Genomic DNA, 20,082 nt, shown 5'->3' with positions numbered 1-20,082 from the left:
TTATTCATTGTAAAGTCAACATCTCCTGAGGATGCTCCGGTTTCGGAGCGAAACGTGGGTAGAGGGAGTATAAGAATTGAAGATATTATAAATTAAGCTTAATTTTAGTATAGCAAATTAAGCTTAATATTCATAGTATGTATACTACTGTATGCTCTGATACAAGTAAATAGAGTTAAATTTTTTGACTGACAAACCCAGGTGCGAAAGCAAGGAGCACATGAATTAATGATGCATAGGCCGTCGTAAAATACAGAAGCCCGTTTTGTAGTTGAGTCTAAGTTTTTTTAATTATTCTTCAGGTAATTTTGGGACCTGTTTCAACAACTTGTTAAACACATTTATAACAATTTCGATGATTTAGTAACAGAAGTAGAAAGTTATTACATATTTCCTGTTTTAACTTGAAATAAATTATACTAAGGTCTTCTTTTTAAATGACGAGTGTATTTTAATTTTTTAAATAAAATTTAACTCTTATTTATAATAATGACTCAACGGGCGACGCGTTTGTTGCTCAGTTTGATACTTTAGCAGACTGAAAATCAGCGCTGAGCATTGTTGGCAATGCACAGCATAAGGCTGAGTTTGCGGCCATTTGCCATATTGTTAGTCATAAGTAAGTAAGTTCTTGTATTAACAATAGAGTATGGCAATAAAGGTTTATTATTTTTTAAGGATTAAGATATATACATATATACTGATGGAAATTAGCAAAACTGTGCAGCTTTTATTTAATTAGTAGTCGCCTACTGGACGTAATTCTACCATTATTTAGGTTCTGTTGTCCAAAGACTACAATTCTTGATTTACACATTTTGCCGAAGCTGCACTGTTAATTTGCCTGTTTTTCAAACAAATTATAATCTAAAATATGATTTAAAAAAGAGTATAACTATATATTGTTTATTGTTTATTGTTATTAGGTACACAAAACAGGTAATAACTAAAAGTAGATCTAAATATAAGTAATAACAAGTTTTGTTCTAAGCTACAACCCAAAGTATGTGTACACAACTTGGAATTAAATTAAACAGAAAGTAAAGATAAAATTAAAGTTGAAACAAAAAAGAAACACTTAAATAATAATATATATATTATTTCCCTAAAGATTATGTGGAATAGTGCTTAATAATTTGATTTTTAAAAATATTTATCCTTTTGTTAAAAATGTCAATATTATGATTACTTGATACTAAATCATTATAAAGGCGGCACATGCGAACGATGGGATTGTAAAAGGAAGTATTGTTCTTGTAGACACTTAGGGAAAATGGTTTAAAATATTTTAATCTGGGATTAACGCGAGTATTTATAGTAATGAGCGAGAGCAAGACGGAAGAATCAATTTGGGAGTTAATGAATTTGAATGAATGAATGAATGAATTCATATAGGTGAATGTGTCGAATATATGTCAGTGTGTGTAATATATTTTTTATTGCTTTATGCCGATGGAGACAGCTTACTTAGTTGAGAGAGTGTTAATACTTAATACATAAAATATTAGACGCTATGAATATTTCGACTTATATATATACTAGCTGACCCGCGCCACTTCGTCTGCACGAAATCTTTTAAATATTTTAATAAATCCTAGAAACTAATTGCAGCGCTATCTACCAGGTCCAGTTTTATTTCCAAACTATGTTATTCGCGTCCCGTCGTCGCCGTATATACTATACCCGTCGCAACTTCTAAGCGATAGGTTCAATTTGAATAATTTAAAATGAATTTGATAGGTATATTATCAGACTTAATATTTATATTATTGTATATCTTTAGCATTTATAGTATAAGTAGGATGGTACGCATGCATTCGATCGTTGTCCCATATTCCTTGCGACTTGCTATTATCTGTGAAGAGTTATGTCCTTCATCAGATCCCCATTAAAATTATACAACACATGCTTGATAGTATACATTTTCAAATAAAAATTATTTTCAAATAATTATTATTAAAATCAGTTCAAATTTAACGGAGCTATGAAGTAAAATTGATAAAATCTTCATCCGGTTTCCCGGAGGGAACTTATTGTTTATCGGGATAAAAAGTTTCCTATATGTTGACCCGGAGTGCCAGCTACCACAATCTCAAATTTTATTTAAATACGTTTAGTAGTTTTCACGTGATGCCCGGACAGACAGACAGACAGACCAAAATTAAATAAAACTCTGTTTTGGACTCAGTATCGATTATAAAGCATCCCCCGGTTAAAATTTTCAAAATATATTAAATGTTCAGAAATCTTCCAGTTACAGATTTATTATAAGTATAGATATATAAGTAGGTAGATAGTATATAAAAAGAAGTGATGTTTTATGATTCTTTTCATGAATGAGATGCAAAGTAATATAACCCATAATACACATTCACAGGTCCCTCAAAACACATCTCTAAGCCTATTTTTGAGGACCCTTTTTGAAGACTTACTGCTTACGTTGTGTGAGACACAGAGACAATGCAGAGAAATTTGTGTTCCTAAGCTCAGCTCGAACTTTGCTAGCTTCATGTAACTTAGCTAGCTAAGCACGGATGAAAATGAGTTTGATAAAGCATTTTTTTTGTAACGAATACGATATGGGTTAATTTACGATATGGGAGCTAGAGGTATGCAAAGGTGCGCTGTACAGATGTTAGTATGAATGAAAATGGTCCCAGTTTCGTAAACTAGCTTTGTATGTAAGTTACTTACATTAAGGAATACGAAAAATAGAAATCACGTCCTCATTGTGCTGAAATATGGACAAACCCACCATGTGTGATGGTCGATCGGCGCAGTGGGCAGCGACCCTGCCTTCTGAGTCCAAGGCAGTGGGTTAAATTCCCATAATATTATAATTATTAATGTATATTATTCATTAAAAATATTCATCAGTCATCTTAGTACCCATAACACAAGCTACGCTTACTAATGTGCTAGATGGCGATGTGTGTAGTGTCGTAGTATATTTATTTATATATGTATCTGTTTGAAACTTTTTCCCCTGTGATATTTACTAGAATATTTTATCGAAGTATATTCAATATTTCGATAAAATATTTTGGTGAACTGGGACGATAATAATAATTGATAAAACTTATTTTAATTGGAAAGGCCCTAATTATTTAGGCTTTAATAATTTGTTAACGCAGCGATAGATAAGTCCAATCTAATTAATTTTTACCGCTTAAAATATGTTCTCTATAAAAGAAAGTTTATGTATTTTTTTGGGACTAACGTTTTAATGACCGGCCAAAATGGTTTATTTTTTTTTAATTTTGGCACTTGTGGCTTCGTTCGAACTTGGGTCTCCTTTAACTTTGGGTAAGCTGCAATTCACAAAATTTCTTGCTTTCCGACTTAATTATTTAATTTTATTTGATTTGTCTAACATGCGGTTGCGTTTTTTTTATTTTACTGGCTGTTGATCGCGGTCTCCGTGATAAAAAAAAAATACACCCGGCTAAGTTTGTTGTGAGCTTCTTCTTAGACCAGGAAGCGTTTGGAACCCTCGTAGCTTTAGTTTTAAGTTTACGAATATGATTATCGCCATCGTCTGACTACCGTGTACTTCTCATGTAATGTACGCATCAAAAGTGCCATCTAATGTCCTTCTTGAATAAAGATATGTTTGACTTTGACTACTTTAAAAGTGTTCTTTTATTTAAGAAACTGCCGTTCAAAAGTCTTTAAAATGGCCCGAGGAGTATTATTTCAAAGGCGAAGAAGTTGACTACCTCGCCGGTATAATTACACCTTTTGAGATGTGGTAAGAATATCAGTTTTTATTTATTATCTTTGATTCTTTAGGACTTTTGTCCAACACAGCTTTGCCATCTCTATCATCTCTTAAGTTATTTCATCATAAGTTAATAATTGACAAATATAACATGCTCACATATACATGGCACACATACATGACACACAACACACACACACGCACACACACACACACACACACACTAACATACTAACACTCATTCTAGATTAATAAAAAATATTGTATGTAACAAACAAGTTGTACTGTTGGTGTTCAATTAACTTTTTCATTTTCATATCAACCCATTACCGGCCCACTACAGAGCACGGATCTCCCCCCACAATGAGAAGGGGTTAAGGCCGTATTCCAACACGCGGGCCCAGTGCGGATCGTTGGACTCCACTCGCGTTTGAGAACGTTATGGAGAACTATCAACCATGCAAGTTTCCTCACGATGTTTACCTTCACAGTTGAAGCAAGTGATATTATAACTGCTTAAAATGCACATAAATTAGAAAAGTTGGAAGCGCGTGCTAAGATTCGAACTCGGCCCCACGAAAGTAAACTGGAAGTTCTACCCACAGGGCTATCACCGCTTTCTTAAGTTATTTAAATTAAAAAAAATATTAATTTTAATAAAACATACTATAATAGGAGTGGAACCAACACAACTTGTTACGAAGGCATATGCAGAAATATCTCAACAACTGACCCGAAATGTTCTGTGGTCGGTTACAGAGAAGGCTCGTCAGATCACCTATTTGCTATTTTATAATAAGCTAAGTTTGATTTTATTGTACCCTCACGATTACCTAGGCATACAAAGATTCTGCACATACCTTTAAATAAAACTAAGAACCGATTTCATTATTTTGTAATCCGTGTTTCTCGCCTTCCTAAATCTGTTTATAATGACCCCGAAATTGATTTATGTTGTGTTAATATGAATAGTGTACGTCGCAACCTATTAGTTAAACCGTTGCATGTTACGTCAACTTAATTTTTAGGTATAGTTTGCTGCATTTTTCCAGTTACCCTTGTAAACAATTTTTAATTTTTTCAATTTTGCATTTTTCCGGGTACCTTGGAAATATATGGAAACCTGTTATTAGTTTTAGTCAACCAATTTTTTTACTACATATTTAGTAATTGCAACGATACGAATAACGTAAATTTAGTAGTAAAAAACAAGAAGATCTTGAAAAGATCGGCCTAAATCGGTCTATTTGATTTTATAGGTACAGTGGTAACTCTAGCAGGTCTCGTATAGATTACAACGACGGTACTGTCAAAAATTATTACGTTGTTGAAGACGACGGCGATATAGCAAGAGAATTTAAGGTAAGCACCTACGGCAAGTTTTAGCATTTATCAGGTAAGTAGATTTAACTCATCATCAGTAATAAAAAAAAATATGGTTTTTAATGCGAAGATTGTATATATTTTTTAATCAATAGCTGGCATAAATTATTAATGAAGTTAATAATGGCAGAATATTATATTTGAAAGCTATCAAAGCAATTTTTTATTATCCTTCGAAAAATACGTAATAATAATTTTATAAACGAAATTAACTGAAAAAGATCAGTCATATCTAGTTTACCGTAAAACCTACACTAAACGAAACCTACCTAAAACCACACACCACTCCGGAAATTGCGATACAGATTGATGTCTATTAGCTTACATAAAGCGATATTTTAAAGCGAAAGAAAAAAAAATGATTCGAATTCAGTCAGTCTATTTGCGCACGCGCAATGTATTGTATTGCAAAATACAAGATTGGTTTCCACTGTATGTCATGCAGCACGGGACTAGCCATGATTGGCCGGTAGTTAATCTGCTAGCAATATGACTAGAAAACTAAATTTATTATTGTTCTTAGCAACTTAACTCCTCATGTAGTTGATATTCCATCAACACGCATGAAAATTTATTTATCCACGTTTCTGATACGTGCCGCTAAGTGTTTAAACACACTATGCTGAAAATACGCGTCCGAAGTTCCGTGGCTGATTTTACGTTCCGACGCATTCGGCTGATATGACACACGATAAGAGCCGAATTTACGCGACAGAAATTCAGTTGTGTAACTAGGTGTGGGTAATCAGGGTCTAGATTGTGTTATCTACACAGCATGCAAAACAAAGTGATCTTGTTAAGGTTCCGTTGTTCCTTTTGAGGTGCGAAACCCGAAAAATGGACTATTTTACAGTAATAGTAATTGATGAGGCTTTACAAGAAGATAAATGCAGGGAGGAATATTAGGTGCACCCATTGTATCCTAAGAGCCTCCTTACCCCCAAATCTTTATCGACAATCGAACCGAACTTTGGTGGCGTATAATGTGTTGTTATACAAAACATTGCAGCCGAATCGGTGCCAAACTTACGCCCGACCGAAGTTCGACTGTACGCTATAATGCGACTTAATTTCGGTTTAGTGTGTCATCAGTAATAAAATACATTGCAGGCGTAGCCACGACGAATTTCGGTCGCGTATTTTCGGTATGGTGTGTTTAAACACTAAGATGTGGACCGCCATCCCGGCAACTGTGTTTCCTGCCACGTATAATTTGAGTACCTTCAAGTCAAGAGGGAATAGGCTTTTTCTAGGCAAGCGTGCTCCAATGGGCATGATCGTCGTCAAGCTCTGGCCTATCGTTAATAAAAAAAACGCATGTGGGTCTCACTTTACTGCACACGCCCACTGCGGCAATGTTTTCGTTAGGCTATTTTGGGGCAGTTATGCTACTATATTTTATTCGTATGCTGTAATTTATACGTTTAATCTACCAGTTAGACAGCATATATCTCTGAACGAGCTATCTAAATCTTTACAAGATTTTGTCTCGTATAATACTTATTTTTATACATGCCAGCTATCTATACTTATAATAAAACTGTAACTGGAAGATTTCTGTGCATCTAATTTATTTTGAAAATTTTGAACGGGGGATGCTTTATAATCTACTACTGTCCCCGAGGCTATATGTCAAACTGTTAAGTCACAATAACTGCTTTTTGTTATAAGTTGTAATATATAATTAAATATACTTAAAAGGTATAATCTAAAGATCGTGACTTTCCTATCATGATCCATATCGAAGTAAATAGTTTACTTAAAATTAATGAAGTATCTGCAAATTCCTGTTTTAATTATTCAAATTTGACCTATCGTCTAGAAGTTACGAAGGGTATAGAAATGCTAAAAGCAAGAAAAATCCAGAAAAAATTTGATCCGGTAAGTGGCGCTGCAATAAGGTTCTTGGTTTTTTGAGATTGTGTATTACTAACACAAGCAAAGCGAGAGCGTTTCTTTTCTTCATAGAGAACTAACGCTAAAAAACGAGTAAACTATCTATCTATATATACATATATATAAAAGAGAAAGTGTGTGGGTATGTTCCGTATAGGCTCCGAAACGGCTGGACCGATTTCAATGAAACTTTCAGGGAATCTCCGGATTGACCTGGCGAGTAATCCTGTAAAGTTTGGTGACGATCGGAGCACTCCTATTTTTGAACTGTCAAACTGTAAAATACAGCTTTTATTTACTATGATGATATTCTATTGATGGGTGTACATGGGTGTAGATAATGATCTTCACCCGCTCGAGAAGATAATAGAAGAGAATGAATACGGAGAGAAATAAATGATTTAATATTTTATGAGACTTAACTTAAAAATTAAATGATGTATGTTTATTGTTTAAATAAAATAAAGCAAAATCTAGCCCGGCGAAGCGGGCTGGGTATGCTAGAATCATATATAGTTAATCTTTTTTAGGTTCATCCGCAGACAACGGAAGAAGAATCAAATGTAATAGTGTGTACAGAATTGTTTGATAATAAAACGCTGTATGATATCTTACCGGAAGAACTCAATTATGAATACATTGGTAAGTTTCTTACTCACAATATTTTCTTTTAAACTTTGGGTACAAAATGTGATGTTATTAAATTTAAAAAAAAGCCGACTTCAACATACGCAAAAAATACTTGTTACTACCGGCGATCTTATTAAATTTTAGAACACAAACGTACTACTATTGTGACCTAAATATGATAGTTAGATATATATTCCCTTCCGGATTTTTTGTAGGTAATCATTAGCACTTTAATCATGTTTTTTATGTATCATCAATACTTTTCCCAGCGCACGCTAAATAATGAACTTTATAGGGTTTCTTGCTACTTTGGGTTACATTATTGTGAGTGTTATTGTTGTTACAGCTCGACCGATTTCAATAATAATTTAAATGGGACCACATGAAAAATACCGGTTAAAAATAGGTTCAAACTTAAAATAGTTGAAAAAAATATTTTTAGCACATTTAATGCGAGCATACCTACGCGTAGAGCGGCACGTCAATATTTAGTAGTAGTAGAGGTATTTTTGACAGAGCTCGTTCTGGGAAGCACTACCGACATGCTTTTTCTGGCGCTAAACATGGCTGTGTTCCGTCTGAAGGGCGTGGGTGCCAAAGTAATGACAGGCACATGAGACCCAACACCTACGCCTCAGGTGACGGACACAGGGCGGCACGTTGCACGTTACGTGTTCCTTGCATGCCCTGCGACGTGTTGATTGGTTAATAGACGATGATTTTTCAGTTACATTCAGGTTTACCTTGTTCTTAGTCTGTCAATTATTGTAAAAAAAAACAATCGCCATGTTGTCGCAAAGCCGAAGTGGCAATGGGTAGGTCACATTGCTCGGAGAACCGATGGATGTTGGGGTCTTAAGGTGCTGGAATGGCGACCCCGCATCGGAAAACGCAGCGTAGGTCGGCCCCCAATGAGGTGGACAGGCGAGTAGCTGGGAAACGCTGGATGCAAGCAGCCCAGTGAGCAAGACCTATGTCCAGCAGTGGACGTCAATTGGTTGAAACGATGATGATGATGTTGTATGAGACTCACCTTGTTTTTTGGCGTGGTGGTAAAAGCGTGATTGCTACCTCCGACCCTTGGGCAGGACGGAGGTTATGTGGGACTCTCAGGACTAAAGGAGGTATACCCAAACTACGTATAAAGGACTACGTGAACGATAAAAAAGCTTGGGTGTAAATTATTGCTCTAACCAGGTTGCTCTTCTAATAATTTAAAATGACATTGTGAGATGGTGATAACAAAAAAAAAACACCCGGCTAAGTTTGTTGTGGGCTTCTTCTTAGACCAGGACGCGTTTGGAACCCTCGTAGCTTTAGTTTTAAGTTTACGAATGTGGTTATCGCCATCATCTCACTACCGTGTGGTTCTTATGTACGCATCAAAAGTGCCACCTGTGGGCCTACTTGAATAAAGATGTTTTTGACTTTGACTTTGACTTCAAACTAAAAACCACCACGGCATGTCCCTCTTGTTGGCTTTTTTAGGTTTAAGCCTCGCCTTACCTCAAACCTCAGCGGTTCTCAATTCGTCGAAATTTCTTTTTACAATCTTAGTGATGCACGAATTCACGTTGGACGTATTTAACGACTTTAATCTTGCGTATGTTATTGTTACCAAAATGGTTCTTAGTATTTTTGTTCATATTACCATGTCGATTTGTTTCGGATTGAATATTAATTATCTTTCTAAATCAAAGTCAGAACGTTCGATAATTAAAATATAGCACTATACAAAGCACGTTTGAATCATAGGTACATCAAAATTTACTAATTAATAATAATAATAATAAATAATAATAATAAATATACTACGACAAACACACATCGCTATCCAGCCCCAAAGTAAGCGTAGCTTGTGTTATGGGTACTACGATGACTGATGGATATTTTTATGAATAACATACATAAATACTTATAATATACATATAAACACCCAGACACTGGAAAACTTTCATTTTCATCAAACAAACATTTTCCAGTTGTGGGAATCGAACCCACGGCCTTGGACTCAGAAAACAGGGTCGCTGCAAACTGCGCCAATCGGCCGTCAATTGCAGTGAGATTGTATAATTGTATTAAAGTGTTTTTACATAAACGGAAATATCGAATTTTTAATTAAAAATGCTTACTAAAATTTCAGAATTGGCATGACTTGAACCGCATCTCTCCTGCAATCGCACCCTGAGTGCTTTACCAACAAAGCTACTGTTCTGATATCACCATTTCCGAAATTACGAAATGCCTTTTTATCAGTCTTAGTATAGCAGGACATAACCAACATTTTTACACGCATTATAAAATTTAAAAATTAAGGCTATATATAACATTCTTTCTTTAATATAAAACTTTAAACAAGAGCCCAAAACTCGCTCTCATCTAAAAATAAGTCTACAACAAACTCAGCGGCATCGATGATTGCTTTATTGTTTTACTAAGAGAAATCTCTTTTTCATCCAGGCCCAAAGTTTTACAATGGAAAATTTGTCGATGTTTGGGAGTATGCTGAGAAAGATGAAATAGCCAAAGAGAAAACAGAGAAAACGTTGTACGTATATCAAGAAGACGGCGGAATCAGTATACCAGTTTAGTAAGTATCTACAATCTTTTTGAAGGAACGAAGTTGAGGTGCCAGATCGATGGAATAGCTAGATGGATAGACAATAACAAGTAGTCATATCTCTTCGCATTATATGTCGATACCAGCGTGGTCAGGCCTTCTGCATCGTGGTCGGTCATACTGCAATTCTACAATTTTTTTTTTAAACCTAATCTAAGGAGATCTTCATTTATTTATTTTATTTATTTTTATTTGGTGTCTCATGCCTCTTTCTCCAATTAGCCTATACTTAATAGATAGATAGATAGATAGACACACATCGCCATCTAGCCCCAAAGTAAGCGTAGCTTGTGTTATGAGTACTAAGATGACTGATGAATATTTTTATGAATAATATACATAAATACTTATAAAATACATATAAACACCCAGACACTGAAGAACATTCATGCTCATAAAACAAACATTTTCCAGCTGTGGGAATCGAACCCACGGCCTTGGACTCAGAAAGCAGGGTCGCTGCCCACTGCGCCACTTGGCCGTCAACTTGCTATAAATAAGTTAAAAAAAAGGTAGTCAGTAAACGCTTGTTAGTAATAAGGTCGCCTATTGTGCCTGCCTAATATTTATAAATTTTAAATAAATAAAGATAACATTGGGTTTGCTTGCAGTGAAGAAATAAAGGTGTACAACCTATGGATTGGAGCAGTGAGTCAGCACTCTGTCAAAAGGTTCTACGACTACAGCAAACCTGTGCTTGAATACCTCGATCTAGGTAGGTACTTCTAGCGCAACGACCACCGAAGCGAAGATCTGTTAACGACGCTAATATTAACAGCTGCGATTAGAGTTGGCAATGTCAGGGGAGCTAAACATTTCTAAATTGATGTCTGTATAAAAATGTATCATCGTCATCCTCATCATCATAATATCGACCCATTACCGCCCACGACAGTGCACGGGTCTCGTTCCACATTGAGATGGGGTTAAGGCCGTAGTCCACCACGCGGGCCCAGTGCGGATTCGTGGACTCCACATCACTTGAGAACATTTTGTAGAACTCTCAGGCATGCAGGTTTCCTCACGATGTTTTCCTTCACCGTCGAAGCAAGTGATATTTTTAATTACTTAAAACGCACATAACTTAGAAAAGTTACAGGTGCGTGCTGGGATTCACACTGCGCTATCACGGTCTCGCAAAAATGTGTATCCCAAAAATTTTTATCCCGGGATAATATCAGTATATTATCTTGTATTTGTATGCATGGATGGATGTTTGTATCTCTTTCACGCAAAAACTACTGAACCAATTTGACTGAATTTTTGAGTGGAGATAGATTATACCCTGGATGAACAAAAAGGCTGCTTTTATCCCGGGAAAATTTACGGTTCTCGCAGGATTTATGCAAAACAAAAGAACCGTGTACGAAGTAGAACACATGGAAAGACCGTGAAATTTATAATATTTCCAGCAGTGGACGTCGATTTGATGAAGAAGCACCCGTTACTTAAGATAAAAGAGATCACTGACTCTCGACGCATTCGAGAATTTCAAATCTTTGATTTGGGATTCTTTAAAACGTCCAAAGCTTCGCGTTGAATAGACCTAGTCTGCCTTTATTACCACACATCTAGTTTAGAGGTGTACGTAATGGACTCAAGCGGTGATAGCTCAGTGGTACGTACTTCGGTTCCATTCTTGGGCTCTGAGCTCGAATCCCAGCACTAACTTTTCTAAGTTATGTGCGTTTTAAGTAATTAAAATATAACTTTCTTCAACGGTAAAGGAAAATATTGTGAGGAAACCAACATGCCTGGGAGCTCTCCATAATGCTCTCAAAAGCGTGTGTCCACGAATCCGCACTGAGCGTGGTGGACCACGGTCTAAATCTCTTATTGTTGGAGGAGTTCCGGGCCATGTATTGGGCCGGTAAAAGGTTATAATATGATGTAATGGACTCTCTTGATTCTTCACTTTAACCCATTGACGTCCACTACTGGACATAGGTCTTCTGTAGGGAGTTCGAAATCCAATCCACGGTCCCTATCGACTCGCTTGATGTCTTTTATCCACCTGGTTGGGAGGCTGAAATCGTAAATATTATAAGGTCGGTTATATATTTAGTCGTTTTTGCAGACGAATCATGTAACGATACTGAAGCGGTTGGATCAGTTATGGTTGAGAGTTTCTCGTCGGACATTTTATCTGACATCGACGGTGCATTCCGCAGGTAAGCAATCTTTAGATATTGCACTTAACTTACGGTAGTTATAGAATAGATTAAGAATAAATTCTTAATTTGGGAATATTTGTTTTTTATGTTGGCAATGATACTGTTATTCAAAATTCAAATTCAAAATTCATTTATTTCATGTAGGCCTAGTTTATAAACATTTTGAAACGTTAAGTCATTCGTGACTCTACGACTCTATGGAGGAATTAAAAGCTGTTTCCACAATAAAATCTCTTCTCAGTAGTACTCAATCTAAGTTGGAAAATGTGGTATTGGAAAACAGGAAAGCCTCTCAATAGACAAGACCAGAGAAAATTCTTCTCTGCCGGGAATCGAACCCTAGTCCTCCAACTTAGAACCAGTGCGCTCACCGCTGCGTCAATTCGAGGTCGTCAATTTTTTTATTATTATGTCTGTATATATTCTATGTTACATTAAATTTATAAAATAGGTAAATAATTAAACTTTTGATATTCATGACATTGAGTTAGTGGGTATTTTGATATAAATACGACTGCATTATCGATGCACCGCAGTCCTACATGAACTCGAACGATGCAAACATACCTCTCGGTGTCTTAGTCGTTTATCAACTATTATGATTATTATACTTACCATGTTTCTAGTAACTAGGAGCATAATTTTGTTTTAGTTACGTCAGTCGTCATAACAAGAAGTACAGAGGCGATGAGCATGAGATTAGGAAACAGATACTCCAGGATAATTTGAGGTAGATATATGTGTATTTTACTATAATCAGAATCATACCTTACGATGTATACATCGTGTAACGGAATTAAGAGATAATGTTGAAGGGTGCATAAGGATATTTCATAAGGAATTGTCATGTAAACATAATAAATCAAAAGAGGTAAATTTATTTTTCCATACAAACTAATTTCTTAACATTACAAGTGTTTCCTTACGACAACCCTTGGAATCTTTTGAAGTGAAATAAACGTCTATTGCGAGCGTCTTTATTATCTTGTTCTACCGTTATTTTCTAATAATTGAAGATAAAAGACCGACACGCTATACATTGGGTACGCATCGCGTAGCGTATGTATAGCGTGTCGGTCTTTTATATGATGTCTTATATAAAGTGACGGGAGTCACTTGATTAAACTTCTGCATTTGATGTTAGCGCTGTATCTGAATGCTTTTAGTAAAAACTATGATAATGGTAATGGTGTATTCAAAAACTATTAGCGTTTCGGTTTCAGAGATAAGTCTCAGAGACAGTAAATAATGTACCTCTAAATCCTCTGAAGTATTATTTCGGTTTTCATTTAGAGGTTGTTTATATATATATTTTTCAATGATCAATTAAATTTGTTTAATTAACGTTGAGGATGGCGAGCTCGCAATAAAACATAATATTTTAAATATATATCTCTTACAACCTATTACAAATTGATGATAAATAAATGAATAAACTACGACAATACACACATCGACATCTAGTCCCGGAGTAAGCGTAGCTTGTGTTGTGTTATGGGTACTAAGATAACTAATGAATAACATTAATACCTATAATATATAGAGAAACATCCAGCCACTGAAAAAGATTCATGTTCATCACACAAACATTGTCCAGTTGTAGGAATCGAACCCACAGGCCTGGACTCAGAAAGCAGGGTCCCTGCCCACTGCGCCAATCGGCCGACAAACAATATACACAGGTTATATTTTAAAACAATATAGTATTATAAGAAAACTTAAAAAAAGAAAAGCTATAGAGAAATTAAATAAAAAAATAACGCAGCACTTACTTATGACCACTGACCTCATATATGAAAAAACTTATTTCCAGACGCGTAATTGACCATAATCAAAAAAATTTAGGTTACAAATTGACCATAAACAAGTTCTCCGACCGAACTGACAGTGAGCTGGCTAATATAATGGGAGCTTTACCGTCTTTGGACCACGTGGGATCCGTGCCGTTCCCGCATACTGAAGAGGAGGTTGAGAACCTGGCTGAGAAGTTGCCCAAGAGTTTTGATATGAGGCTCAGAGGTTACATCAGCTCTGTCAAAAGTGAGTTATTTGTATTGAATATACTCCTTAGAATATATCGGGTATATGCTTTTATAACATGATAACTTTGCCTAGTTTAAAACAATGTTTCAAAACACATTTAATCAGTCGTGGTTTCTACACGATTGATGAATTTAATGACAAGGCTAGTAAGCTCACCGCTCTTCTTTCATCTCTCACAGGATGGAAAAATGATGGATTTTTAAGCTGTAAAATGATGTTGAAAGAGATTTAAGAGCAATCTGCTGAGTTTTTTTGCCTGCTCTTTTAGCTGCAGAATCTGCCTTCTGGACAGATTGGCTTGACGTTTCAAAAGTGCTTATAAACTAGGCCTATTTGATATAAATTAGTTTTGATTTTTTTTTTATATGGCTACGGCCAGGTCCTCCTGACGATGAGAGAAGACCCGTGCTCTGTAGTGGGCCGGTAATGGGTTGAAGTTCATTATAGTAGTTACCTTAGTGAGGGTGTTTATATTTTCACCCTGGAGACGGAAATTGTGTGAGAAATTGGGTTATGAAAGATTAAAAAGCGATGATTAGTTGGGCGGTTGTATCTATTTTGTAACATTGCTTGCCAAATTACTGGCAATACACTGCACCCAGTGGTACTTCATACATGCACAAAAGCACTGCATACCCTAAAATTGATATATAAGGAGGAGAATTTTAGTCATTACATTAAATTTTCCTGCAGTATGCATACCCTGGTAAGGAATCCAATGCACGCCACTGACTAGGTACAGTCAGTGGCGTGCATTGGATTCCTACCAACATGTAAAACCTTATTGACGTGTATTTTGCAATAAATGATTATGATTATTATGATGCTACTGAATTTCATATTATCCAAAAATATTATTATTATTTTATCGCAAGGTAGGTAATACGTTTGTCACCTAGCAAACTGTGAACGAGAATGAATGAGATGGCGCTGGTACATTACTTTTATAACATTCAAAGTACCTTCTCAAATCCCTACTAATATATTATTATTTTAATATAATTATAAATGTGAATGTAAGTTTGTTTGTAACGCTTTCACGCAAAAACTACTTGACCGATCCTCATAAAACTTTGTAAACATATTCTTGGAAGTGTTAGAAGTAATAAAGGATACGTTTTATCTCGACATTAAGCTCGGTTCCTTTGGGAGAGGGGATGAAAGTGTTTGACGATTTTACACCAAAACTCCGACAAATGATAACCGATTTAAATAATTATTTTTGTACTATAGAGGTTATGATATGTGTTTAATTTTTTAAACTTTGTGTAGATCTGATGAATGTGGTTTGAGATAGAGGACAGAACTCCTCAGCGCACAGCAGCAAATCCCCTCATTTAAGGCTTAGCTATACTGAACACTTAAATTTTGGAAATAATATCGAAATAATATATGTGTAATAATAAGCGGGGGTAAACTTTTTCTTTTCCATGTACCAGTGCCTTAGCAGTTGGACACGTTAACTATATCCCTAGTGAGGGGATATAATCTTTGTTTTTTTATAAACATACATCTCAGCAGGGCTAGATGTTATTTTGTAAAAAAATGGTCGTAAATAGCTGTTAGTGTTTTCAGTGGCGTGCATAATGGGTTATATAAAATGAAGAAAATCTCCCGTTGGGTTTCCTAGTAGGCCTTTCTCCTGCCTGCTTCCTGTAGGCATTTTATAACTCTTACAAAGCCTATCCTTAAGTTTTTTATAACTTTTACAATGCTTATCCTTAAGTTTTCATAACTTTTATAATGCCTATCCTTAAGTTTTTTATAACTTTTACAAAGCCTATCCTTAAGATTTTTATAACTCTTACAAAGCCTATCCTTAAGTTTTTTATAACTTTTACAATGCTTATCCTTAAGTTTTTTATAACTTTTACAATGCCTATCTTTAAGTTTTTTATAACTTTTACAAAGCCTATCCTTAAGTTTTTATAGCTCGTACTGGATATTTTCTTCATTTTATATTATCTACCTGCTGCGTGCATACCCTGTGCGTACCCTGTGCATACCCTGTATGCACGGCACTGAGTGCTCTGTGCCCTTTTTAGATCAGGCAGAATGCGGTTCGTGCTGGTCGTTTGCGACCATCGCTGCTGTGGAGGGAGCCCTGGCGCGGAAAAATGTCGGGCAGCGGAACCTGGATCTTTCTGAGCAGTCTTTGGTTGACTGTTCATGGGGGTATATTTTTTATTGACTTAAGCAAGAGTAATATAATTATTACTATAGAAATCAGAATAGGGGATAAGATTGGCATTGACAGAGATATTAAGACATGATGAATTTGTCACAAATATTATTGAAGCGGTGCAGTGATAGCGCATTGGGTAGGAGTTCGAATCCCAGCTCGCACCTCTAACTTATCTAATTTTACGCGCTTTTTTTAAGTAATAAAAAAATCACTAGCGGTGAGGAAAACATCGTGACGTAACCTGCATGTCCGAGGATTCTACATAATGTTCTCAAAGGTGTGTGGAGTCCACCAATCCTCACTGGGCTAGCCTTGCCTACGGCCTTAACCCCTTCTTATTGTAGGAGGAGACCCGTAGTGGGCCTGTAATGGGTTAATGTTATGTATGTGCACGAAGTTTTCCTTCACCGTTGAAGCAAGTAATATTTTAATAACTTAAAACGCACATAACTTAAGAGAAGTAAGAACTCGGCCCTCCGAAAGTGAAGTCGAGCTTCTACCCAATGTGCTTTAACCGCTTCCTAATGCGCTACTACCGCTTCAATCTCGTTAATCGCAATATAATCTAATGCGATATAATATAATCGCAAATCGCAATCGGAAAATCTTCAACTTAAAATGGTCTCGATTATTTTCAGATTTAACACTTACGGCTGCGATGGTGGTATGATAGACGGCACCTTCGAATACATTCTCGAACATGGAATTCCATCTGAAATGGAATATGGCTTATATTTAAACAAGGTTTGTATTTTATTTGAGTAACAGTATTTCTGTGTTATTTATTTATTTATTCATTCAATTACAAGTCCATTACAATGTCATAAAGATTTTATAATTATTATATTTTTCAAAAATAATGTCAATTAATGTTTACATTTGAAATGGAACCCTGTGAGAGCGCTGTAACCAGGCTGAGAGGCGGACTTATTATTGTCAATATTAAATATTCTCATTTAGGAAGTCGTTTATTTTATAATAAGATTTCTCCAGCAAGTAATGTTTTAAGGATTTTGTAAATAAGTTTATACTTTCTTTTTCTTTTATGTGTTCCGGGATTTTGTTGTTAATTTTGGTGCTCATGGGGTTCGGGCCGGTGCTGTGGATTTTTAATTTAGATGATCCGATTTAGAGGTTCCGATCTGAAGGGCGTAGTTGCTGCTGTTATTAAAGGAACATGCAGGCTTAACACCTACGCCAAGTTGATGGAAACAAAGCAGCATTTTGTAGGGCGTGCCCCTTGCATACCTAGCGATGGGTTTCTACTTACTGTCAGGCTGGCCATCGGCTTGTTTCGTCAATTAAATAAATATACTGTGACAATACTCACATCTCCATCTAGTCCCAAAGTAAGCATAGCTTGTGTTATGGGTACTGAGATGACTGATGATTATTTTGATGAAAAATATATTACATAAGTACTTAGAACACCTATCTCTATAACTGTCAACTGCTAAATGGAGTGAAGTAACTAACCGCCTGTTCGAGAACAACAACTTAAGTGGAGTTGTTTTATGATTTTATAATTTTTATTAGTGTCCCTACCTACACCTGGAGGAATTATCAATTCTATAAATTTAAAATACTGGTAAACGCAGCGTTGGTCGACCCCCGACGAGGTGGACGGACGACATTAGGCGTGTCGCAGGTAGCCGCTGGATCCAAGCGGCACAAAATCGTGGAAATTGGAACTTCCTACAAAAGACCATGTCCAGCAGTGGACGTCTATCTCTTGATTTAATGATGAAATTTAAAATGCATATTAAAAAATTCGGAACCCATAGGACCCGAACCTGCGACTCTCAGCACTCGCGGCCTGATCGCTTTTTCCAATTAAGCTACGGCTCTCCTGTTTTATGATGCTTCAATATTAGTCGTTTACGCGGTTTCTGTATGTTCTTAATTCTGTGGGTGTGAAACGCCCTTCCAGCTACTATGTGTGCCACTTTGTGCAATTTATTGACACTACAATGTCGCAATTTTCTGATATTGTTGCTGCTGAACTGTTGTATGATGGCAAGACTTCTACCTCGAATCCAAACGAATAACTAGTGAAACTGCGAGTTCAAGAACGGAGATCGGACCTTTTTTTCAGGAAGGTTGGTGCAGCATCGAGAACATGACTGAGCTACACAAAATCAAAGACTTCGCCGCCGTGCCCCCCCTCAGCGTCAACGCCATGAAGTTAGCGCTGTACGAGTACGGCCCCGTGACTGTCACCATCAACGCCAACGACGCTGTATTTTCTTACGACAGCGGAATTTTCTACGATCAGACATGGTAAGTGTAGGGTTGTGTGCCGCGTGGTGACTTCAAATCACTTGAGGAATTATTCATTTAAAATGCATGTAAAAAATTTTTGAACCGACATGATTTGAATCTGCGACTCTCTGGCAATCGTCGACTGATTGCTATAACCAATTAAGCTACGGCTCTCCTACCGTCGATGCCGAAATTAGTATAAATGCCTTTTTTGTAATAGTCTTATAGCGACTGTAGCGCCATCTAATAGGAAACATTTCGATCTACTTTTTCAAAGGTCCATATTACAATGAGACACTTTTAAAACAAGAGATGCATTGCATTTTATAATAATAGCAGATGAATTTTAGAAGAGCAGTTCAGGTCGCGATTGCCAGAGTCTCGCAGGTTAAAATCTGCAGGGTGATTATATATCTCGCAACAAGCTTGCGACAGGCGTAAATCTTGCAATCACTGGTGTCAAACGACATTTTTCCATACAATAAATAAACAATGTAAATGTCTTACACGTAAAGTCAACATCTAAGGATGCTCCGGTTTCAGAGCGAAACGTGCGTAGATCTTTTTGGTGTGGAGTATAAGAATTTAAGAAATTATAAATTACAAAATACAGATTCTCCTGCTTTTCGCGGAGTATAGCAAATTAAGCTCAATTTTTATAACATATATAATGAATTTCCGCTAAGTAGCGCTTGTTTCTATCTGATACTTTTTGACTGTCCAGTTTATTATTGATCGAAATTGCGTTACGTAGAGGATACTTGATTTAATTCAAAATTCTTCCACAGTAACAATGAGCCTCTAAACCACGCGGTGACTGTGGTGGGCTACGGAGTGAGGGACGGCGTGGACTACTGGATCGTCAAGAACTCGTGGGGAGAGGACTACGGCGAGGATGGCTACATCCTGATCTCGGCCAGAAACAACACCTGCCATATTCTAGAAAACGCATTTTATCCTGTTGTTTAGACTACTATGTATTTTTTATAAAATACATATATAAATATAAATAAAATACATATCATACTTCTGAGTATTCTCATCAGATAATAGTACAATATTATTTAATACAGTAATTAGCAGACGTCTTTTTTGGATCGGACTAAGTCGCTAGCCTCTTTACTATCATAACCACTCTACTATATGTTTTTCTACAAATGTCAACTGA

The 20,082-nt window shown here is 36.2% G+C and overlaps 1 protein-coding gene across 1 annotated transcript; it reads left to right on the top strand.

Annotated features, from left to right (window-relative positions):
• The first annotated feature begins 3,239 nt into the window (after positions 1-3,239).
• LOC120625630 (cathepsin L-like proteinase) lies at positions 3,240-19,883 on the top strand. The gene is made up of 13 exons (XM_039892757.1): positions 3,240-3,306; positions 3,652-3,751; positions 4,981-5,083; positions 7,531-7,642; positions 10,091-10,220; positions 10,862-10,965; positions 12,328-12,421; positions 13,077-13,154; positions 14,238-14,464; positions 16,513-16,642; positions 17,291-17,396; positions 18,748-18,932; positions 19,703-19,883. The coding sequence occupies exons 1-13, from the start codon at positions 3,240-3,242 to the stop codon at positions 19,881-19,883; spliced, it is 1,617 nt and encodes a 538-aa protein (XP_039748691.1).
• Positions 19,884-20,082: the final 199 nt, after the last annotated feature.

The sequence above is a fragment of the Pararge aegeria genome, chromosome 1 (assembly GCF_905163445.1).
Source record: "Pararge aegeria chromosome 1, ilParAegt1.1, whole genome shotgun sequence".
Classification (NCBI taxonomy): domain Eukaryota; kingdom Metazoa; phylum Arthropoda; class Insecta; order Lepidoptera; family Nymphalidae; genus Pararge; species Pararge aegeria.
The sequence above is the reverse complement of the archived record's forward strand: the minus strand, read 5'-3'. Positions and strand labels throughout refer to the sequence as shown.